The following is a 25,422-nucleotide window of genomic DNA, read 5'->3' on the forward strand; positions in this document are numbered from 1 at the left end:
TATTTGAAAATTCCACAATATTTTCTAAACCTTGCATAAAAACACCTGTCTGAATATACACACAGTTTCTCCTTCTTTCAGTGAATTTGTTATCAGTTATTTCTTTTGCAAGTTGAATGATAATTAAGGTGAGGAAATTACTGACAAAGCTGAAATAAGGAAGTGGAAAATTTTAGAAACATCAGTTGTAAATCTTATTTAGCAGTGACATTTCTTCCTCAATTTTTATGTAAATATATGCCTTTTCCTAATTAATCTGGACAGTTTCATCTGAAGAGATATTTTAACAGAATATAAAATATATAAAGGAAATGTACAAACTGTCAAAATTTATCACCATGTAAAAATAGCTATGAGATTAAAAAAATTTTCATAATTACTAACACTGCATATAGATATGATTATAGGGTTGGGCATAATATTTTGGGTATTCTCTTTCTTGTTGATTTCTGTCCTATATGGACATTGCAATTTGAAGATTTAAAAATGCATATATTTAGCTATATTACCAAGGGGTAAATTATTAGTGAAGCAAATGATTGTGCTTAAGAGCCTTTAATATCAAACTGACTATTGCTTTGCTCTAAGAAAGATGTTACATCCTTTCCTGATCAAGTGGGCTTTCCACGAAAACAAAGTGGCCCATAACCATGGAGCTTCCTGATAATGAGTAAAAAAAAAATCTTAACATAATCAATCATCAAGAATTTTTAGACATAATTCCTGGATTTTTCTCACAAACAATAGCCCCTGGAAACTCTTCTTTAATGTATTCATTAAAATTAGGCATATCCCCTCTGTCCTTTGTTCAAAATGCTCTGGGTATAACACACTAAAAGATGAATGATATCTAAGTTGGTATCTAAGGGGAAGCAATGCAATGCCAACATAAAATAAATTTCTTTCTTTCCTCGGTCCGTAATGATGATGTATGGTTCCCCCGCCCCAGAAGAGTAGAAAACACTTTTCACAGTATAGTCATCTGCAGTATATAAAAATTGTTTCTATAAAAGCCATATATACAGAAAACATCTCGGTGTTCATGATTAGATATGTTATGTGGACCCCTATTCATGTAGGTATCAGGAATTCCAAAATCATGTGAACTCATGGAATACTTGCATAGCATATCTGCTTTCAATAACTACATGGAGTTATAACTAAATTTCTTAGAAACCAACTTGAACACACTAAAAGATATGAATAGCAATAACCGATTCCTTTAGTCCATCACCAAAGTTGCAATCCTCTGGATTTTCATAAAATGAAGTGAAGATCCACATTTTGTTTCAGCCCTTTGGGCAGAAACAAGGCCAAGCATAGATTGCCAAGATTTCAAATGCATTAATTCATAATTTATGACAATCTTCTTCTGGTACAACTTCCAGTATTATTTGTAATGTTCTGGTTATTCTGTCTACAAAGAAATAAAGAAGAGAAATTAAAAATGCACAGAACTCAGAAATGCGTAAAAACAGCAAAATGTGAATTATTTGGGGTTGAATACTGAAAACACACAACCACATATTTCATAGAGCACTTTCAAGAATTATTTACTTCATTAGAATCCCATCAAGCTCAATTAATTTGTCACTTCTGTAACTTCCCATGATGGCTTCTCAGCAAGAATACATTAATATTTTGTATTCAAATAGGAATTTTTATTCATAAACCAGGAGGCTGAAAATATTTTGAGGCAATAGAACCAAGATATAAATAAATGTTCAAAAATACACTTCATATTCAGTTTAAAGTTCGTTTGTTGTTTTAGTACCTATGAGATTACAACCAATTCCTCAGAAAAATCAAAAGACTCACACTATAATGTCCAGTCTTAAACATGTAGCATATTGGGGCACCTGGGTGGCTCAGTCATTAAGTGCCTGCCTTTGGCTCAGGTCATGATCTCAGGGTCCTGGGATTGAGCCCCGCACCTGGGCTCCCTGTTCGGCGGGAAGCCTGCTTCTCCCTCTCCCACTCCCCCTGCTTGTGCTCCTACTCTCGCTGTGTCTCTCTCCATCAAATAAATAAATAAAATCTTTAAAAAAAAGTGGGATGTTACTGAATAAAACATGTTATGTCCCAGGGCCTTATTACCTCATCTGCAGAATGAGGGACTTGGGAGTGCCATCAGCAAGATGGAGGGCTAGGAGGTGCCAACACTTGCTTCCCCACAAAAAAAAAAAAAAAAAAAAGAACAAGGGAACCAAAAAATACCCCAAGAACAATAAATAAACAGCTATGGGCTGAAGGAAACAAATCAGGGAAATTTCTAAACAACAAAGAAAAGGGGGCAAAAGTCTGGCAGAGCTAAAAAAAATTGAGGATGTCTGCATAGAAAAGTAAAGAAAGCATTTTGCCTGCATCTTCCCATCCCCCAGTCAGAAGCTGAAAGACCCCAGCAAGCCTCGGTGTTGTGGATGTATGCAGCTTTTGCTACAGAGTTCTCCCACAGTCCTCCCCAATGACACTGGTGTCAGCTGATGGAGCAGCCTGCAGCACCCCACTCCGCATCTGCTCCCAGAGGCTGAGGCTGTTGCTGAGGTGAGATTTGCCCTTGGGGGTCTTGGTGGTTGATATGCCCACTCTTAAGGACGGGGGGCTATAGCACATCACCATACACAAGACTGGAGCTGCCACAGTTCTTTGCCCACTCCAGCCCCAGACTGGGGCTTTGTCCCATAATTACTGAGGCAACCTCTCCCCACTTGAGCCCTGCCCTCAGGGTCCCAAGTTACTCGTTGGCTGTCATTTTGGGGATTATGCTGTTGCACTGAGCCCTCCTCCGACAACTTTCCCAGTTCAAGACTCTGAACTATAATTGCTGAGACAGTCTCTTACTGTCCTGACTCCTACGCCTGGTTTCCAGGTCCTGGCTCGGACTCATCATTGCCAGGGGCACTGCCACTACCCTATGAGTCACTCACTTCCTGTGTCCTGAGTCACACTTTGGCTACCATCATCAGGGCTGTGCTGCTACTGCTCCGAGAACACCCATCCCAGGTCAAGACTCTGAGCTGTCATTGCTGATATGGGCTCTTGCTGCCCTGATCCCTGCCCTATGGGTTCTGGGTCACAGTTCTGACCCATCATTGCTAGGGGCACTGACACTACCCGGAGCCCCATCCCTCAAGTTTCACGTTGGGGGTCTGACCTATCATTGCTGGGACAAGGCTACTGCTGCCCTTAACCCTACCCCCCAGGTCCTGGGTTGCAGCTCTAGACTGTCATTGCCAGGGCAGTGTGGCCACTGCCCTGCGCCCAGATCCCTGGAGCCCTACATGTACCTCAAACAGACTACTACCAGAGTTGTGCTGTTGCTATCTTGTGAGTGTACTGCTGCCAGAATTGAGACTTTCACCCACATCCTCAGGCTGTGCTACCGTCACATCTTGTTATTCCAGGACTCTTGCCCCTGCTGCATTCCCTCCTACCGGCACAAGTCACAGTGGTGAATCTTTGAGACCCAGGTACCAGTTACATGGGATATCTGCATATTCCCACACTCTAGACATTAGTGCCAGAGCCACAGCCAGCACATCTATGCCCCAGGATCTAGGCACTGTGATAGTTCCACATGCACCTGAGTCTAGGATGCCAGCTCTAATTTTGCTCTGAGGGCTCTGAGTGTCAGCATGACTGACCAGGTGCCAAGGAGGAACTCCTTAACTAGAGCTTCCTCCCATGGGCAAAAAGATCCCAGTAAGGCTATCAGCAGATTTCTCAGCAGAAAACTTGCAGGGAATGGGATTATATATTCAAAGGGCTCAAAGAAAACAAAACAAAACAAAAAAACTGCCATCAACCAAGAATCCTTTATCCAGAAAAGCTGTCATTAGGAAATAAAGGAGAGGTAAAGACTTTCCCAGACAAACAAAAGCTGAGGGAATTTATAGCCAATAGACCTGCCTACAAGAAATGCTAAAGAGAGTTCTTCAAGATAAATATATATATAGTAACATGAAAACATAGGAAAGTAGAAAATTCACTGGTGAGGATGAATATATAGTCAAATTCAAAATACTCTCATTTTGATCAGAGCAGAATTAAAAGAAATAGAGACAGAAAAACAACAGAACAAAAGCAATGAAATTAAGAACAGATTATTTGAATAGATAAACCTTTATCTAGATTAACTAAGAAGCAGACTCAAAAAGTAAAATCAAAAGAAAGAGGAGGGGTGTTTGAGTGGTTCAGTCAGTTAAGCATCCAACTCTTGATTTCAGCTCAGATTATGATCTCAGGGTGGTGAGATGGAGCCCTGCATCGGACTCCGCACTGGGCATGCAGCCTACTTAAGATTCTCTCTCTCCCTCTCCTTCTGCCCCTCCACCAGCCCTTTCTCTCTCTCTGTCCCCCTTTCAAAAAAAAAAAAAAGAGAGAGAGAGAGGAGACATTACAACCGATACCACAGAAATACAAAGGATTATGAGAGACTTCTATGAACACTCATATGCCAACAAACTGAATAACCTAGAATAAATGGATAAATCCTAGAAACATATGTTCTTCCAAAATTAAATCACGAAGCAGAAAATCTAAATAAACCAATATCAAGTAAGGAGATTCAATCAGTAATAAAAAAAACCTCCCAACACAGAAAAGCCTAGAAATAGATGGTTTGCACTGGTAAATTCTAGCAAACCTTCAAGGAAGTATTAACATGAATCCTTCTCAAACTGTTCCAAAAAATTCTAAAAGAAGGAACACTCCCAAACTCATTTTATGAGGCCAGCATTATGCTGACACCAAAGTCAGACAAAGACATTATAAAAAAAGAATATCACAGACTGATATTCCTGATGAATATAGATGTAAAAATTCTCAAAAATATTAGCAAGTAAAATTCAACAACACAATAAGAGGATCATTTACATATGGTCAAGTGGGATTTATCTCTGGGATGCAAGGATGCATGAAACATATACTGGAAGTCCTAGCCAGAGCAATTAAGCAAGAAAAAGAAATAAATGGCACTCATATCAGAAAGAAAGAAGTAAAATGATCTCTGTTCACAGATGGGTGATCTCATACACAGAAAACCCTAAAAACTCAACTAAAAAATTGTTTTAACTATTACATGAATTCAGTAAAATTGTAGGATACAAAATCAACATATAGAAATCAGTTGCATTTCTATAGAGTAACAACAAATTATCTGAAAGAGAAATTAAGAAAGCATTTCCATTTAGAAGAGCATCAAAAACAATAAAATACTTAGGAATAAATTTAACCAAGGAGGTGAAAGACCTGTGTTCTGACAATTATAAGACACTGATGAAAGAGACTGAAGAAGACACAAATAAATGGAAACATACCTTATGTTCCTAAATTGGAAGAATTAATATTGTGAAAATGTCCATTGTGAAAATGACCCAAAGTGATCTACAGATTCAATGCAATCCCAATCAAAATTCCAATGACATTTTTCACAGAAATAGGAAAAACTATCCTAAAATTAGTTTGGAACCCCAAAAGACCCTGAATAGCCAAAGAAATCCTGAGAAAGAACTAAGTGGGAGGCATTGCAATCCTTAATTTCAAGCCATATTACAAAGCTACAGTAATCAAAACAGTATGGTACTGGCATAAAAAGAGGCACATACAGGAATGGAACAGAGAGCCTATATACATAAATCCACATACATAAGAATGAAACCTTAGCTTGGACCCCTACCTTTTTCACAAAAATTAACTCAAAATGGATCAAATATTTAAATGTAAGACCTGAGATCATAAAATTCCTAGAAGAAAACTTAGGGGTAAAGATCCTTGACATTGGTCTAGGCAATGACTTCTTGGATAAGTCACCAAAAGCACAGGCAGTAAAAACTAAAATAAACAGGTGTGACTATATTAAACTAGACAGCTCTGCAGAGCAAAGGAAACAATCAACAAATTGAAAAAATAACCTACTGAATGGGAGAAAACATTCACAAATCATGTCTGATAAGGGACTCATAACCAAAGTACATAAAGAACGCAGACAACTTAATAGCAAAAAAAGAAAATAATCCAATTAAAAATGAGCCAAAACCTGAATAGATATTTTTTCAAAGAGGACCTACAAATGGCCAACAGGTATATGAAAAGGTGTTCAACATCAGTAATTACCAGGGAAATGCAAATCAAAACCATAATGTGATATTACTTGATACCTGTTAGGATGGCTTTTATCAAAAAGACAAGAGATAACAAATATCGGTAGGGATGTGAAGGAAAGGGAACCCTTAAACACTATTGGTGGGAATGTAAACTGGTATAACCATTATGGAAAACATAATGGCAATTCCTCAAAAAAGTAAAAATTGAACTACCTGTGACCCAGCAATCCTATTCCTGGTTATGTGTGCAAAGAAGCTGAAGTCGGTATCTTGAAGGAATATCTTCACACCTATGTTAATTGCAACATTACTCACAATAGCCAAGATACAGAAACAACCTAAGTGTTCATCAACAGAAAAATGGGTAAAGAAGATGTGATTATGGAATATATTCAGCCATGGGAAAGAAGGAAATCCTGCCGTTTGCAACAACATTATGCTAAGTGGGATGAGTCAGACAGAGAAAGACAAATACTGTATAATATCACTTACATTATGGAATCCAAAAAAAAAATGAACTTGTTAAAATACAGAGTAGAATGATGTTTACCAGGGACTAGAGGGTTAGGAAATTGGGGAGATGTTGTTTAAGGGTACAAACTTAGTTATGGAGATCTAGTGCACAACATAGTGATTATAGTCAACAGTACAATAAATTACAAAAATTGCTAAGAGACTAAATCTGAACCAAAAAGAAATGATAAATACATGACATTATAAAAGGTGTTAACTAATGCTAGTGTAGTAATCGTATTGCAATATACAAATATATCAAACCAACACATTATACACCTTAAACTTATATAACGTCATAACGTAAATTTTATCTCAATAAAAAAGATAACTAAAAAAAGAAGAAGGGACTTGGACTAGAAAGTAGTTCTCATAGTGTAATCCCTGGACTGGGAATATTAGCATAGCCTGAGTTATCAGAAATGCAACTTTTCAAAGTGCTATCCCAGACCTACTAAATTGGAAACTGAAGGCGGGGCCCAGAAATCTGTGATTCTGCTAGACACTAAAATATAGAAACCAGTGGGCTGGATGATTTCTAAGGTCATTTTATCTTGGCAGTCCTAGAACTCTGCAATGCTAGTTTCCCAGGGTGTTCGTTCTTGTTCATCTCTTATCTTTGTAATAGATCCCTACAGAATCTCTTTAAACTGCTACTGATCCTGGAACCTCTGGAGCTTATCTTCTTCATAGTTTCAGACCCACGTTGTCTCTCATCCAGACATGCAATGTTTCTCCTCTTTCATGACTTGTCACCTGTAACAGTCCCTTTCAAGCAGTATTTCACGTCACTAAAAAAGATATATTTTTCATCCTTTGCTTTATAATGGTGTTCCCCAAAGTTGTTTTTCTCCACACACTGATTTTTATAATATACATTAATTATCAAGAGCTCAGCACAGTTCTGGCAAATGATAAACCCCATGTAAATCTTTCTTGAATAAATCATATTTGTTACAGCCCACTCTACACTGAGATATATATGTGGAATACAAGGGAGTGCTCAAGAGTAATAACAGTCCATGTTTACAGAAAAGGGAAGTGGCAAAATTATCTGAGAAAAATAGACTGTGGAAAAGTAAGTATCAATAGTATGGGATATATGGCTTTTGTAAGCAGAGAAGGAGACAGGGCTATCTGATAGGTTGAAACAGTAAGAGATTTTAGGTATCTGCAATGCTGTATTGCAAAGCATTGGGATTAAATTTATACCCTCTCCATCTCTTCCTCCCTGAACTAATCCCTACGATGACTGACTTGAGTGTGTGTGTGTGTGTGTGTGTGTGTGACTATTCAGGCATGTATCTTCTGAACAAAAGCCTTTTCCGAAAGTCTGTTTCTGTATTCTGGGACCCCCAGCCCTTTGCTTTCTTAGACATCTTACTTACCCATGTCACAATACTGCATCAGTTCCAGAGAAAAGGAGAGCAACTTAGAGATCTTGATGCTTTGCTCGTATGACATTCTCCTTTCTGAAAGCCCAATTTAGATCTTCTATTCAGCAGTACATATGGAGCCAAAGAATCTGTTTTCTGGTTCTGTGCACCCATTCTCTTCTTCCATTTTCAATCAGTCCTATTACATTCTCTCCTATGACTTTTCTATGTTCTCCCTTGGGATCCCAAGATTTGAATAATTATAATGGAGGTTTGGCTAGAGTGACTGATCTTGGCCATGAGTAAGCTGTTGGAACTACACCAGCTTTTCCTTCTAGGTCATCTACAGCGATGGGGTCAGATAGGAGTACTCAGCAGACCCAAATAAGCCTCTGTGGAAGCTTCCTGCTCGCCCAGGAGAACTGTGGCGCATGTAGTATTCAGCTGCATCTGTGCTCATATAAGCCTTTTGACCTTGGGGATAATCAACTCCATGATACTCTTCTTTTTTACATATATAGATTTTATAGATTTTATTTATTTACTTGAGAGAGAGTGTGAGAGAGAGAGAGCACAAGCAGGGGAGGGGCAGAGGGAGAGCAAGAAGCAGACTCCCCAATGAGCAGGGAGCACACATGGGGCTCGATACCAGGCCCCTGGGATCATGACCTGAGCTGAAGACAAGATACTTAATCAACTGAGGCACCCAGGAGCCCCTCCATGATACTATTCTTTTAAATAAAGTTGAGCCAATGAGTCTACACTTGGTGTTTTCAGTAACTGCAAGTTACAAGAGCAAAGAGCAATTGCAGTAATTTTAGTTTTACTTTTCAGTAGTAAAGTAGTTTTTGAAATCAGCTGAAACAACAACTGACCTTGCAAAATCTGATTTACCCAACCACGCTTGATACAAGCATGAGATCTATAGCCAAAGCTGAGTAAGTCTGTGAAGTATTAGCACAAAACCAATCTTCCCCACAAGTCATAATGAAAATAATAGTATGTGTTGTTTTTAAAAAGGCTGCAAAAACTTTTCACATGTATGGTCTCATTTTATCCTTACAATGAAGATGGTTTAGGCCCCTAAGAGATGTAGGCAAGCTTAACTAATTTAAAATATTGCCCTGCAGACTTCATGAAGAGCCAGCCAAACTCATTAAGGAGCTTTCGGTGAGGTATCAGAAGCTAAGTTACCAATGATACACCATAAGCAGCATAATGCTTTTAGGACCCCGGAATTGCAAAGTCATTGTCTACAGAGATGGACTATGATCATTTTGCTGGTGCTCCCCAGTATGATTCTTTGTAATCAAAGATGTTGCCTAAATGCAGCTGTCCTCCATATCTTGCTTTAGCAAGAGGGACCAGCTTCCAGTCATCCCACGCATCTCAGCTGTGAGAGTCCGGCTGATAAATAGAAGCAGCCAAGCCAAAAGCTACTGAAAGCCCTGGCCAGAGCTTGCCAGGTCTAGCTACCCTCGTGTATAGTGAGTATGTCAGTGGGGTGTCTGCCCCATTTTCCTTGGGTGAGAAGCTCATGTTTCTATAAATAAATAAATAAATAAATACCCAGAAAAATTCACTACTCTGTCACAGATGGCAGAAAAATGTGTTCTGTGTATCTGACTATTCCCTTAAGAGCACATTTTCTTTTCACCCTAGGAACGCTATCAAACAAACTGTGGTTCAATACTGGCATCCTGTGGCCAGAGAAATTCATCAAATCTCTGAAAATCTCAGATCCTCAGGTTCTGAACATTCCTGGCTATCTGTACCAAGCAGCTTTTCACCATTTCCTGAAGGCTGTTCAGTCACCTCACATAGTCTGTGAAAGCACCTAAGGTAAGATGTATTGAGATCAACTATCATTTCAGAAGGCTAACCCGATCCTGTATATCAGGGTGAAAATAAATGATAATAGAAAGTCTAGAGAATGTTACCCAACAACAACAACAACAAAAATCTGATATGAAGCTCTCCAAGTTCACACTGAGCTTTTTCCCTAACAAGGAGGCAGTTGGGAAAAGAGGCAAGGTGGTGGGCAGGACTCTGCTGTTGGTGTGTCTATGTACGAGAGTTTTGTTTTGGCCAAAGGCTAGGAAACTACTTGGTATTGCAGCAATAAATATTATGAATTGTCTTTATTTTACTACAAGAATGCTGCCTAAGAGGAAAATCAAACAAAATTATGGAGGACTGTTGTTTTTTGCTACTCACTTTCAAGGCGGCTATAAAGATAAAGGGTTACAAGGCCCGCAGTTGAAAGGCAGAATTGCCATGCTCCCTGGTAAGACGTAATGGCATTTTTGAGATCCAAATAACCATTATGGGACTACCGCATCACGGCTGCTTTCACAATGGCTACACTAAATTTGGAATCCTTGGAGATGTTTGAAACATCATTAGAAACAGAAAAACAACAAAAAACTTCAAAATCACATAACCATGGAAAACCATCAAAAAAAGGATCAAGTGTGAAAACTGACAAAGAAATGTTGCAAAATATGTACATGGTAGCGAGGGGAAAGGATGTTTAGAGTTGGCTGCCTCCCAGCTGCAGGAGCACAATGCCTACTACGCAGAAGAAGGCACAGAATCTGCTCTCTCATCATGCTCTGCCTCATAATCGTCCAACTCTAGGGCTACTAGCTCTCTCTTCCTCAATTCCCCTGCTTTCCCATGGCTCTCGGGGCTTTGAACTGTCTCTAGCCAGGATCTGAGACAGACACAGACCTCGCAATGATGAACGCTAATCTGTCCCAAACGTTGGTAATGAGGACAGCAATCCTAAGGGTAGTTTGCTTAACAATATTCTTTTTTTTCTTTTCAGGAAAGCCTCTATTTTTATTGCCTACAACAGAGAAAGTGTAACTAAAAATACTCCGCAGAAAACTAGTGTGATCTAACAGGAAATAGAGATTAAATACTCTGCCAGACAATCAGTGTGCCCGCGTTAGCCTTAAGGAACCCAACTTTTAGAGTAATGCCTCTTCAGGGAGTAAGTGTTGCTGGCTAGAAAAAAAATTCAGCTACAAATCGTAGCATAAGGTCTAAAGATACCAAATACCAATTAAAAGCTAATAAAGAGTAGTAGCAAAAGCCTATTTGAAATGGCTGACTTCTAAATGAGTTTGTGTAGCACACTGGAGAGCCAATATGTATACATATTTCGGGCTTTTTTGTTTTTTAGTTTTAGTAACACTGACATTATTTATTAACCATTTTACCAGAAATATCAGAAATCTCCCTGAACTTCTTACTGGGCCTTTAAAAATTAATTATGGTTAAAGAAGTAAATTAAAATGAAGGACAAGAACAATAGCTGTTTTCTAAACTCACTAAACTCACCAAACTCACCAGCAAGAACATGGCTGTTCCTCTGGCTACAGGTTTTTACTTTGCTCTTGTCCCCCAAGCACCTACTGGAGAAAGAGCATGGACTTTGAAGTCCAGCAGATGTGGGTTCAAATCCTAGCTCAAAGGTTTAAGATCTGTACACTCAAAGATAAATCCTCTATCTGCCTCAATCCTGGTTTCCCACCAGGTATGGGAATAACAAACATTATCTCTCACAGGGAGCTTGTGGAAGATGGAATGAGATGATGTGTGTGGGGAAAGGCCTCACCCAGCTGAGCCCCTGACAAAGGGGTAGGCTCCCCACAGAGGCTGCTCCTAAGTACCCTTCCTACCTACTCATAGCCTATATTGCCTCTTTCCCCAACTTACCACGTCACCAAGCCCTTTGAGTTTTTCCTCTTTAACAGCTTTCACTTTCTCTTGGACCCTGCCAGTATTGTCCATGTTCAGACTCTTCTTAATCCTTGTACGGGTTACTGTGGTAACTACCAATCCTGAGTCTCTTCAGCCTTGACCCTCTCTAATCTATTCTCACTATACCCAGGATGATTTTTATGAAATACAACACTACTTGAGTTTGAATTCTAGCTGGTCTACCTAATATCTGCATGACTTGAAACAAGTCACATGAATTCTTCCACAGTATAACGCAAAATCTATAAAATGGGGATGAGAACTTTTCCTACCTCAGAAGGCTGTTATACAGATTTAAATAAGGTCATATATGGGCTAACACACGGAAATCACACAGTAAATATGAGTTGTTATTCTTCTCTTCATTGTTCTTGCTGTTTTTATGACCCTTCTGTGAATTGCCATGCCTATTAAATAGGGTTGTGTCATAATCGTGATATTTAGGACCTTTGTGGGTCTCTATCTCACTCCCTACCAAATCTCATGTCACTCAGCAAGTAGCATGTTATGATATAGAATCAATAAACTGAGTCCAACCCAGAATAAAAAATAATTAGGTCAGTAAGGGATTCAGGAAAGCAGTTAGGTTATTTATAGAACTGCTGATAAAATTCTATCTAAGAAAAATAACTATTCTCTTAAGAAGTGATTAGAGCAGCTCAAGCTAAATATCCTGAAAGGATTGAGTGGCTGTACCCTAAACATCCTTCCTGCTTTTTCTTCTCCTAGTTCTAATTAAAATGCAATAATGTATTTAAACTAGCAATTGTCTTACTTATATTCTTAAACTTTAAGGGGTGTGGGTGTACAAATAGATGGGTTTTCCACAACATGGTCCCTCAAGAGGTCCTGAAACTTTACAAAAGTCTTACCTGACATTCTTCTAAACCACTTGGGTTTCTTGTCCCATATGATAAAGAGATAGTATGCAGGAACCCCAGTCAGAGTAATGATGAAGCCAATCCCTGTACTAAATGGGTCCGAATACAGGGAAAGGGCAACCATGAAGAAACACGTGAAGGAAAACAATGCTGGGATGAACAGCGGCACCTGGAACACAGCACAGGGAAAAGAAAAAAAATCACTTCAAAAGGTTCCAGAGACAGAAGATGGGTTCAAGAGGAGCACATCAGTCATAGGATCGGATGATCCCCGCTGGTCATGTGAGCAGGTGACCGGCACCATCCTACCTTTACCTTAACAGCAACTTTGATAGGGCGCAGAGAATGTAGCAAACACACTCCCTTAAATTAAAAAAAAAAAAAAAAATCTTTGAATAGAATAAAACCTGAGGATAAATAAGTGTGTTTCATTAGAGATGTTTTGTTTGAATGGTTGGACTAGATAAGTACCATTATAATTTACGTTTTTGATTTTAAAAGGTTGGCTCTGATAATTATGACTAGAATCTGCTTTAATGTAGAGTCAAGAGCAACGGCTGCTTGTTACACGTTAAAGTCTTTCAGTGCATATTGATTTTCTGTTGGAGATTCACAATAAGAACTGACAGGAATAAAACAGACCAATTCCTATTCAACCGCTAATAAAGATGTTGCTAGCATTAGGCAATGGATGTAATTAGAAACAAATTCTGACAACATGACTGACAACATTATCTGTGTTATTTTTTAAAAGCAAATAAATAGTGAGGTCAAATCAATCCATGGACATTCACAGCTAAAGGAGATGAGAAATAGATTCGTCAGCCCTCCCAAAAGGAAATGCTTGGTTATAGTAAAAGGTATTCTCTTAAGTGATACATTCATACATATACCTTCACCTTCCCCATGTGTGTACACTTTTATTCCTTCTAGAACATATAATGTAAAAAAAGAGCAATGTCACAAGTCGTAAGATTTAAGAATACTTAAAATGACTGTTTTGTAAAGCAGCATCCTTTGTAGAGTTTCAATTAGTGACAATTCCACATATATCTGCCTCCCTCTTTCTCAGCATGGCTATCCACAATTACTCAGCATAAAGATACAAGTATCCCAACTTTGAACACATCAGGTCATTAGACACATCCAAGAAATAGCAACATAACAAACACCTTATATATATATCTATATATCTACCCCTTTTCAGAGATGTGACATACAAAGTTGGGTACATCACATAAACGACTTGATGAATTATTTTTCCAAGCTAACATAAATTCAACATGAAGGCACTAACCTGCAAGAGTTTATTCCAGAGGATGCTGCCCCCCGCCCAAGCTCCTCATCATCAGGTTATGATAAAGGGAGGACTAGGTATTAGAAGAAAGATTTATGTAAACCCATCAAGATTACTGAGGTTACCTTGAAAGGACGATGCATATCTGGGCGTTTGTATCGAAGATAAATCAGCCCAGCAACCGCCAGCCCAATAAAAAGCCACCTGGCAAAACTGAGGAAATTCAAAAGGCTGTAGAGGTCCCCAGAGAAGAGCATTATCATCGTCAAAGGGTACTAGGGTGAAGGGGGAGAAAAACCTCGCTCAGTGAGTTCAAAGAGAGCACAGGTGATAACAAACAATAACATCACTACACATTATGATTACCTTTTTCATATGATTATTTATACTGATAAACGACCACAGTGATTAAAACCTATATTCAATTAACTTCTTATCTATATTCTGCTCTTATACCCCATTACGCACCAGTAACAGCGTGAGAAGATCATCACCATTACCACTTAATCAGACGGAATGTTATATGGAAGTCTAGTTCTTAGTTGTTTTTTCATTTGAGAGAAGAGAACGTGTTTTCCAAGAGTAAAACACAGGATCGTCAATGACTTAAACTTAAAGACCCAGAGACTGAGATGGTTAGCAAATAACTAATACTAAATATCAAAAGTGTACCCAATTAGAAAATTCGCAGAGCACTCTGTAAATGGTTTCTGACAAGCCCTTGGCTATGCACACACGTGAAACACAGCCACTTCGAGGTGACTCCGCCGACTCCTGAATGCAAAATATTGACCTTTCCTTCCTCCACACTTACTCTCCCCCTGCGCTTGCCATGTGTGACCCTCAAGACCACAGAAAAGAATGAAGCACAGAGGTCAGCATAGCAAGTCTCTGCAGCTGCACACGCCAAGGACAGCACGACTGATAGCAGAGGCTTAAAATGGAAGCCCTCTCCTCCGAGTAATACATCCTGTTCCCACGAGTGAGTGACGGTTTAACTTCCAGATTCCACACAGAGAGTACAAAGTATGCATACTTTACAAAGAGATTTCAAAGGAAACATTCTGAAACAAATTAAATACATGAAACAAAATGTCCAATGTATTCTATGGTGCTCCTGACAGCAGATTCCACTTGACAAAAATGTTACAAAAATAGTAGGTAAAAACGAATATAACATTGCCAATGGGTATTATAAAGGACTTTTGCACCTTATGCAGTTTTTTGTATCCCACGCTTCACAAACACTTTGCATTAAGAATTTTACAACTCAAATTTCAGTTTTGGTGCTTTTATTTCTTCCCTATAGAGTTGGTCTCAGATAGCTCACTTTTAATCACAGAATTACTGCACTGTCTAGGACTTCACGCGATTTTTTTCTATTAGTTTTGTATGCATTTCCCTATAAGGGGCCTACGATACTATAATGTACACCTAGGTGTTTCTGGACTGTGGCTTTTAGCTCCACTTTCAGTTCGCAGAATTGGGACTTGTTGCTCTACATCCTTTTCTGTGAGGCTCTGTGTCAGTGACAGAAGCCAAGGTAGTCATTTCCCTCAGCTCGCAAATTTCTACAAAGGTGAAAAAGAAGTGATGTGCCTATTGCCCCATAGCATCAAATATGCATCGGAAATACTGAACAAAGGGAAGCGATGGAAAATATCCTGCCTCCCAAACTCCAAGATACACACAGAGAGAGCCAATCCAGCAATGAATGAGAAAGTAAAGCCCTATCTAAAGTCTGCTTCGAAATCCTCTTTGCTAACCGGTTATTCAAACTTATATGTAGGTATACTTTTTAATATGCATTACCAAAACAATAACTGCTGGCAGAGGGGTGTGCTTGCGGACATGAATCATGGAGAGGAGTTCTGGAAGGTGACCCTCTCGAGACGCAACATAGAATAACCTGATGGGAGAAAAACGTGGCTGGCATTGACTGTACAATTGATCATTTCAAAGAGAAAAATCCAGAAATCTAAGAGAAAACTTGCATCTAACTCCATACCAAACGGTTTGGCTTTTCTTAGGTGGATTACTTCAGTTTCACTGTTCAGGTAAGGCAGAGAATCATCAAGAGAAATCTGACTTCAAATTTTATAAAATCTGCCAATAATTTCTCTTATTCTTTGAGGAGACACAATAGCAACATCCGGTTCAGCATGGCTCTCCCTACATAGGAATAGTTCCAGATTCCTAGTATTGTATGTGTGCTGTCCATCCAATCCAGCCCAACATACACACACATGCACAGGTACGCGCACACACAGACATGCCCATGTACACGCGTTAACATTTACATTTTTCTGATTGGATCTTAATCTTATGTTAAAATAAAAGGGGTTTTTGTATCAAACAAAACAAAAGGGATACGGGTGGTAGGGTGGTGATTTCTGGTGTCTCTTACTTTACTTTTTTTCTTGTCACCTTTAGAGAAACAAAAGATTTTATCACCAGAAATAAAATGCTGTTGTTAGACTCTGTAGACATACTATTAAAAAAAAAAAAAAAAAAGGCTCCATGCCCTGCTTCAGTGTAGGCTATGAGTAGACAAGCAGTGCCCTCTACTGGGCAGAATGAGACATGCTGTTGATACTTGGACAAAGATTTCAATCTTAATGTCTCTTTAAAAACAACAGCTTTGGAGGCACTATTTCTTTTCTTTTTAAACCTACCCTTATCACATCCAATCTCAAAAACAGAAATGCATTTCTGGAAATGCTTGAACTCACTCACCTGGAGACAGCAAACACACCACCATTCATGGAGCCAAAGCAGGAGAGGGCAACAAAGATCGGAACTGCTAATGAGAAATTTCCCAGTAGCCGCTCAGAAAAGGTCTAGTGAAAGACAGAATGAAGCAAATTAATGCTCTGCCAGAAAGTGAAATAAAATGAAGCAATTTAGTCCAAACTCGCTCTATGACTTTCTTTTAGCCTGCTGATACGTGTATGTTTTATAATCTTTCTTTTTGGTTAGGGTCAGACTAACTTCTTAGACAATAATCAAAAGCAAGTACCATGGCATTGCTTGTTGCAAAACTATGGGCAAAGGTCTAAACAAGCACCTTCTCTCTACTTTCAAAAATCAACGATCCATTTATGGAATCTTTATCAACTGTGATATCTATCGTCTCTGATTCTGGTAGGTAGAAAAAGCTCAATTCAGAAGTTCTCCTATTGGAAACAGAAAGCCTTCTGTAAAATGCCTTCCCTTTAGCCTGGAAAGCCACATTTTGATAGCGAAGTACAAAGGTACACCGAGAAGTATCACCCATACTTGTTTCATATACCAGTCCTTCTGTTATGACACAGAAGTACAGTGAGATATAACTGATGACTTAATCATTTATATCGCATATACGAGCAGTTCTGAAAATCTTTTGCCCCAAATAATCACATTAGCTGAATGTCTGTTTATTGAGTCCCTCCCTCCCTCTCAGGTATCTGCCAATTCCTTCTGTGGTTTTCTATAAAAAGGCTAGAATGCAAATACAACGAGAAAATCCAGCCACAGAAAATATGAAAGATAAATGACAAAACTTCTGAAATTTCCTTTTATGCCATGGCACAGGCAACACTGCAAATTTCCATGAAGGATGTATTAAACACACACACACACACACACACACACACACACAAAACAACTGTGTGGGGTTCCTTAGTTGTCCTTGATGCAGCTGGTGCTGTGTAATTAATAGACCACATTATACTCAAAGAGTAAGTGGTGCCCTTTGTCCAGTAAGACAAGATAGCTGGCCCAACCTCAGTAAGCTCTGGACACTTGGTTGTCTGGTAGGACTTACAGCAGCGGCAAAGTCTTTTTTTTTTTTTTTAATACAGTGAACACGTACATAGGTTCACATGAAATGAGATAATTTGTTCCCTGTGGATGTTGCCTATATGAGGTAATAGCGACTATTTTAAAAGGAACCGACATCTAGTGATAGGAAGTTACTTTTTCACCTTTCATTGTTATGAGGTCATGAATAAATGCCCCCTTACCAGCTAAGTTTTTATACAAAATAAAAGTCTGTGTCACAGAATAACAGGCCCATAACCTGACCTTTGAGAGCAAAGATGGTCCTGAAGTCAAATAAATTTTGGAAAATGCTGTAAAATTATGAGTATCCACTTCTTAGGGAGCTAAAATGTACATTAGCATCTTTAATATTCTGAGAAGTGCTGTAGCAATGACATCTGTTTAACTTTGAATAACAGCATTTCTAAAAATTAGTAATATCCTATTACTGGTATTCAAAAGGATATACTAGAACAAACAACTATATATGGTCATCCCTTGGAAATTCTCAAGTGGTACTTTGGGAAAAAGATTTTAAGTTAGCATTTGAAAAGTTTACAAACAGGAAAGAGTACAGAATAAATTACAATTTGCGTACCAAAAAATACATTCATTTAAATTCAGTAACTGCCCACCTATCCTGAAAGTCACGTTGGGAGAATACTATCTTCTGTTCAACATGCACACATGGAAATGTGTTTTCAAGCATGAATATGGGGAAATGTTTTACACGAAATGAACAATGCAGAGAAATCATATAGGACTTTGGCTGTATCAGTTAAATGGAGTATGCTAAGGTGTGTTCTAAAATTTTTAAATGCTCATTATTATTCAGGTCAAGAAATGATCACTGAATTTCAAAACACTTTCTGCTGGAGGGAACTACTGTGAAATTGCATCAACTCATTAACCTAAATTCAAATTGGCCTTTTCTCAACTTGGACTTACCACCGCCACCGCATTTGACAGCAACAGCTCCTCGGCACTAATGGTCGTAAAGTAGGCCACATTTGTTAGCACATAGCCAACGGTGACGACGGCCATGGAGATACAAATGGCAAGGGGGACGGTTCTGAAATGCACAAAGGAATTGCTTATTAGTCAGCATTGTTAGTCATTCTCTGAAAGCAAAGACCGTACAACAACAGGCTAATTCAAACAAAGAATAAAATAGTATGTATGATAATTATAGGCTCTGTTGGGCATGTATATTTTATCAGGGTGAAGCACTACAGAGTCCTTTGTAATTTAATAAGGTCCATGGGAGCAGAGACTTCATTGTCTTGTCTACTGCTCTACCCCCAGAACATGTGGGTCCATCCCATTCTTGGAATCCATAAATGCTACAGCAGTGTTTCTCACACGTGACCATGCATCAGCTAGAAGACTTGTTGAAACACGGTTTGCTGATCCCATCTCAGAGTTTCTGATTCAGTAGGCCTTGCGTTTCTAACAAGTTCCTGGGTGGTTGTGCTGCTGCTGGCCAGGGGACCACACTTTGAGAACCATGGGCCTATATACCTTTCTAATACTAATTTACTGCCTCGACACCTTTCTAATACTAGGCCCCAGGAAGGTCTTTCACATTCAGCTTTTCCCCTTCAGTAGCTTCCCGTATCAGCAAATAAGTTGTACGCTTTTGGCTGAGTGAGAGCAAGATATATCTACCATTCTAAATGATAGTAATGATAATTTTATATATAACACAAAAAGCACAGAAGTGCTCGCAATAATGACTTTGCACTGCCCTGCTGTGAGTTCAAAGGAAGCTCAAGATCGTGAGTTTCTATTAAAGCAACAGTGCAGATAATCCCATGAAATTAGAGGTGACATGCTGAGAAGTACATATGACCAGACCGTGCTGACACTCTGTGGCATCCACAAGTACCCGGCACAAATGCAATGTTATGTCTTCATTTAATGCACCGGGAAAGCCAGGAGTTACTGACCCTAATAATTTGATTCCGTGTTACCGATACACATTACTTGCTTAACATAATCACCTCTTCAGACTCTTTCCAGTTCAAGCAACTTAAACCTTCAGCTCCCTGCACAAAGGCTGATGGGTTTTTTAGCCACACAGCTTATCAGCCCTCATGGAGCCTTAACCCTGCTGGGTGCCACTAATGAAGACCTCAATATAATTTCTTCCAAGATGAAAATACAGTTCAGAGCTGGGAGAGGAAAAAAATTTAAAAAGAGGCACAGCCTGCCTCACTCCCCAAGCTGGGTATGTTTAGCACACAAAGTCCCAGCTCATTAGGCTGAACAGCACTATCCCCTGTTGAGAACGGGCAAACCTAGCCAGTCAGCAACTGCCATTCATTATGCTGCTTGGAGCCTGACACTTCCCCTGATCCCCAAAGCCTTAAGCCTTGATGGGGAAACACACTGACCTCTAAATCCTGGCATCCTAATATAAAAGTAGCAGATGTTCCCCTTCCCCAGTGTGAAGAGGGTCCTGTGGAATTTTCTGTTAACACGATAACATGCATTGCTAGCTGTGATTGATAAATGCTAAATTTAAGCGGAGGAAATCACTGGGCCAATTAAATACAAAGGAGTGAGAGGCATAAGGCACATTAAAGATGAATTCTGTTTCTCTGAAAGAAAGACGAGATGTAAATGCAAAGGGCTAAGAAGGCAAACTTGAAGGTATATGTGCAGCTTTTCAACCACTCACTTGTATTATTTTAAACTTGAATCTTTTCTGTTTTTACAGCATCCCAAATGGTGTGTTAAGCTCCTTCTCTGGAGGAGAGAAGCAGGGAGGGAGAGGGGGAGAGAGAGAGAGAGACTCTCTATTCCTTGCAAGGATTGGATTAAGAAGTGTAAAGTTTCTGTTAATAAAAACTGAGGTGACATTGTTAAATGCAGTGAAGCAGCTAACCTGTCCAGGACAGGTAGCCCTGTCACATTGTGTGGCACTGCAAAATAGCAGGGACAAGTCAGTCTGAAAGGTGGGCTGTGGCCCTCCCAGCATAGAATCTCGCCTCTGCTCGGCTCTTCCAAGGCAACCTCCCCGCTTCCTGCTTTGACATTATCGTATGTCTGAGGGAAGTATTCTAAACTGATTTTAGCAGAAAGAATCCTAAAAAATCCAACTTTTTTTTCTCTGCTTGTCAATGACAAAAACTATAGCAATAGCTGCTGCCGTTTACTTGGTGGCTGTTACGTGCCGGGTATTTTATTAGGTACTTTACATATTTGCCTCATTTTATCTTTGGAAAATCCTGTGAGTTAGGAGCATCATCACCATTTTATATGTGAGGAAATGAAGTCTTAGAGAGTCTAAATAACTGTTTAAGGATTCCCAACTGGTAAATGGGAACCCAGAAATCGGCTGATCGATCCTTGCTGAAGTCACAGCATTTTAACCACGAAAGTGTACTATTCTCTCTCTCATGCATGTGAATCCTCAATCTTTTAACTCTTCATTTTCAGAGAAATCATAATTGTTGACTATGTTTATTGCAAAGCTCTTATCAAGACTGTATTTCTCATGTAGTCACTGAAAATGCAGTTTTATTTATTATGGAGGCCGGGAAGAGAGTTATTCCATGATTTTTATAATTTTTCTGTGTAACATGAACCGTAATGTCAAGTGAATGTTTTCAAAAGTTTCAATTTTTAGGAAATGGGTTTTTTTTTTTTTTAGATTTAAAAGACAACGGAAGCTCACTTAATAAATTTCCCTAAACAATTTTTGCAGGAAAGGAGGAAAAGCAAGCATGTTTGTCAGAGAAGCTGAAATGTATAGATTATCAACAATTTTACGATCAGCCAGATATACTATATAGATACTAGAGGGAAAAATCAAAGGAGCTTAAAATACAAGACAAAAGTGAGAAAGGGTCCAACCTTGTTGCAATTCATAACATGCCCAGGAATTCCTCTCTGAGTAAATTAAGCCGTGAGAGTTGGAGGGGGTGTGGCAAAAGAGCCACTGTCTTCTGTCTCTAGGTTCCCTTTCACTTTGACAAAGGGAAGGAGGAGAAGAGTTTGTGGCTGCCTTGGCTTAAACAGCAATCAATTACCGAGGAAAGCAGTTGACGTGTTCAGAAGGGCTTGGCACCATGTGGTTAACTCCTGGGTTTCAAGCATCAAGGCTTAAGAGCCACTGGGTGAGCTGATAAAAGCTATTAGGCCATGCCAGAGCAATCTTTCTGGAGGCTTTAGATGCAGAGGGCAGATAAGCACGGTTAGTAACTCAAGATTAAGGCAAATGGCACGTGATAATAAAATGAATTAAAGGGACGAGTAGACCACTGATATTTCAAAGCCTCTGTGTTATTGTGAGGTACCCTCCAATTCTAAGTGCAACAAAAGCATTGTCTTTAAGCTGAATAAAAATGACTCACACCTATGAGTTCTACTCTTTTTTGAATGTTTGTGCATGTCTGCTATGATTAACAAAATACAAATGTACTGAAAAGAGTTACTTAATCCTTAAGACCTCGTCATTATACAAAGTCTTTTCAATTAAAGGCCATTAAGTATGTGAGAATCCAATAATTTTATTAGCTGCACTTAGTTTTCAATCAAAAGGTCTTGAATAGTCTTCTTTTCCTGTGGGTTTACTTTAAATTGGTACCTATAACCCGTCTATGTCACACATGGATGAATATTTGCTTTCTTTGAAATTATTAAATGGAAGTCTCTGCAACATCTGCTTAAAAGCACTTCATTCTAAGGAGCAGACCTCCCCAGGAATACAAATGGTCCCGAAAGTAATGGCTGGTAGCTTATATTTGTATAATCTACAAAGCACTGACAAATACACTTTATCATCAAATATACACATGCCATTCCAAATCCTTTGTGGAATGAGAGAGAGTATAAACAAATAACAAACAAAATTCACAACAACCGAATGAAGCAAGAGGTTGATGAAATTGTTCCCACCATTTTCAAATAAGGGAACCAACACTCGGAAAGTTAAGTGATGTGGCCAAGGTTACAAGAATAAGTAGGAGGGCTGAAACTTGAGCCTACATCTTCCAGATTCCACATTCACCATATATCCTGTCATGATACCATGTTTCCCTTGTGCCTGCTTTAACTCCATGGACAAGGTCCCTAGGATTCTTATGAGCTGACAAACATGTGTTTTATTTTGTATAAGTAATCCAAATACCCGAAGGCTGGATGTAACAATGTGACACGTTTTATGCCAAGTGTATTTTCTCTATGCACCAAACAGTCATCACAAATAAACTTGCAAATAATGCCGCATGGGATGCAATTTTCAATATGCTTTGCAACTGTATAATAAAACATCAGAAATGACCATTGTTTCCAATGTTTTATATTGACTAGAAAGACTCTTGCTGCAAACACAGAGTCAACCTCGCTTGATTCTCCAGAGATTTGAGGACACCTGAAGGTTACAGGGATTCCTGATTGTCAAACCATTTGAGGCATTTAGTCATCACTTGAATTTAGAATATTCCTAAAATTGTTTTATAACTTGATCCAAATTTTCCTAGATTTGTGTGAACCAAAATAATTCACACACAATCCCAAGTGTTGCATCCACACAATGGGGACCACAGAACTCATTGATCGTGGAGCATCTAAAGTTGTCTTTGAGCCAGGGGACTGGGCATGATGACAGTCAGTTCTGTGAAGCCTGCTCTTTTATGTTCAAGAATTTTCTAAGGGAAGTAACTGATGCTTCACACTTTCTATTTAAAAATCATTAATATTTTAACACATGTATATAACATTCAGGAGAAAGGAGCAGGGGAAGGAGGGCTTAAGAAGTGCAAGAAAATGGTAAACTTCTTAATATGTGAGATGCAAAAAAAAAAAGTACAACAACTTGCAAAATATTTTTGCAAGGCTATTAATAAACTAGGCACTATTTATTCATATATAATTGAAAATGTAACTGTGATTCATCTCAACACTACATATTTAAAATTATATTAAGTACCTCTTGATTCCAAGTTTTTATTTTAGTATCATCTTGTTTCACACTTTCTTTATAATTACCCTATAAAGACCTTGAGAGCTTTTCTATAGCCCTGACACAGAAATGACTCAAGCACCTCTTTTATTTCTCTCTTCTGTATCCACCGGTCAGTGAATTAATTAATTTTTGCTGAATCACTCTGTTTATACACTGCTGTTAATTTTATCTCACTTCTCAAACTTCAGTCATGTGTTATAGACATAAACATAAGTAATAGTATATCTTAAAGAAAATCAATCTATATTTTTCATTCACGTGATTTTTTTTTTCCATACATTTTTGCATACTTTCCCTGACTCTTGCTCATACCAAATCTCCAGAGAGCCCTGGGCACAGAATCATCCTATCTGGCTATGTCATTTCTGACATTTCTAGCAGGGATTGAATTACAAAAAAGTGTTTTTGATAGTTTTCCAGACTTGAAACAATTAGATTACAGATGGCTGGAATCACAGATTCCTTTGTACCTTTTCAGTGATTTTTGCCTCACTGTCATTTAGTGCTACCACTACCTCTCTAGCTACCCACGGTGAGTGGGAGTTGGGCTGTTAATAACATAAAAGAAATGTACTTGAGGAGACATGGCAAGTAGCTGAGGGAAATGTGTGGGCTGTCACTAAAAGAAAAAAAATGTAGCAAGAGGGACGAATCATACTCATTTCTGACTTAATGACAATTTCTGGGCCAAGGATGAACACAGAGATGTGACCAGCAGAGTGTCACATAAAGGTACACAGTGATCCCACTGATTTCAGGCATTAAACACCAGCCCTCTGCTCCTCAGGATCACCGCAAGGCTGTGGATGTTTCCACTGAAACATTTTAAATTTCAATACCGCTCAGGTCTAATCTAAATCTCACCATCCTCCGTTGTCCACAGATGAAGAAGTCCGCAAACAGAAAGAGAAGACAGAAAGACCTGCAGAGAGGTGTAAGAAATGAACAGACACAGATTACAAGACTGCAGGGCTGAAGGCGTCTCGTGGGAGAACGTAAGGAGGGAAGTAGGTACGGCAACACCAAAGAGAACAAATAACTGAGATGGAAACTTACAATTCAGAAACAGAGGGTGAGAAGCAATCAGAAGCGTTAGTATAAGCGTTTAATCCCCCAAAATACTTATTTTTATCCTATTAAAATAAATTCATCACTAAATAAAATTAATCTTGAAAGTAAATTTTCATTTGCTTGAATTTTACTCAAAAAAAAAAAAAAAACCATGGGCTACATCTCACTTTTTCTCATGTTCTAGAGATTTAGAGTATGTCTTCCAGATATATTACAATGATTCATATTTATCATGGATAAACATAAAGATATTAGTAGGCAATTTTGAACACACAAAAACATTATTGGTTTCCAATAAATGTTAGCAATTAAATAACTGGAAAGATAAAATATTTTAATAACAATGAATTTCACACCGATGTTCAATTCTTATTTTTGTTACACTGTTTTTACCATATGCCTTTTAAAATTTCATTATTTTCCTCAGGACTTGGCCTGATGTACACTACAATAATGCAACATCTCAGTGAGCCATTCTTTGTAACAGAGTCCCTAAAATTCAGATATATGGCTGAAACATTAACTACCTACCACACTTTGCATACCTCTTTCCACAGTATAAATTGTTCCTGAGAAGAGCTGCTCACATGGGCCATGTTTGCCAGACTATCTTGTATTTAGGTGAGAAGGTGAC

General features: G+C 38.7%; 1 protein-coding gene across 1 annotated transcript in view; it reads right to left on the bottom strand.

Moving 5' to 3' along the window:
- Positions 1-1,076: 1,076 nt before the first annotated feature.
- Positions 1,077-25,422, bottom strand: part of SLC7A11 (solute carrier family 7 member 11) — a 72,726-nt gene continuing 48,380 nt past the window's right edge. Inside the window, exons 7-12 of the mRNA XM_025874190.2 lie at positions 18,692-18,815; positions 16,679-16,782; positions 15,755-15,851; positions 14,068-14,217; positions 12,637-12,814; positions 1,077-1,417 (exon numbers count right to left, since the gene is read on the bottom strand). Of these exons, the coding sequence (XP_025729975.1) occupies positions 1,350-1,417; positions 12,637-12,814; positions 14,068-14,217; positions 15,755-15,851; positions 16,679-16,782; positions 18,692-18,815 (721 nt within the window). The 3' untranslated portion in view covers positions 1,077-1,349. The remainder of the gene's footprint in view (positions 1,418-12,636; positions 12,815-14,067; positions 14,218-15,754; positions 15,852-16,678; positions 16,783-18,691; positions 18,816-25,422) is intronic.

Source organism: Callorhinus ursinus, unplaced genomic scaffold, assembly GCF_003265705.2.
Source record: "Callorhinus ursinus isolate GAN/ISIS: 27379988/994484 unplaced genomic scaffold, GSC_fseal_2.0 scaffold4, whole genome shotgun sequence".
NCBI lineage: Eukaryota > Metazoa > Chordata > Mammalia > Carnivora > Otariidae > Callorhinus > Callorhinus ursinus.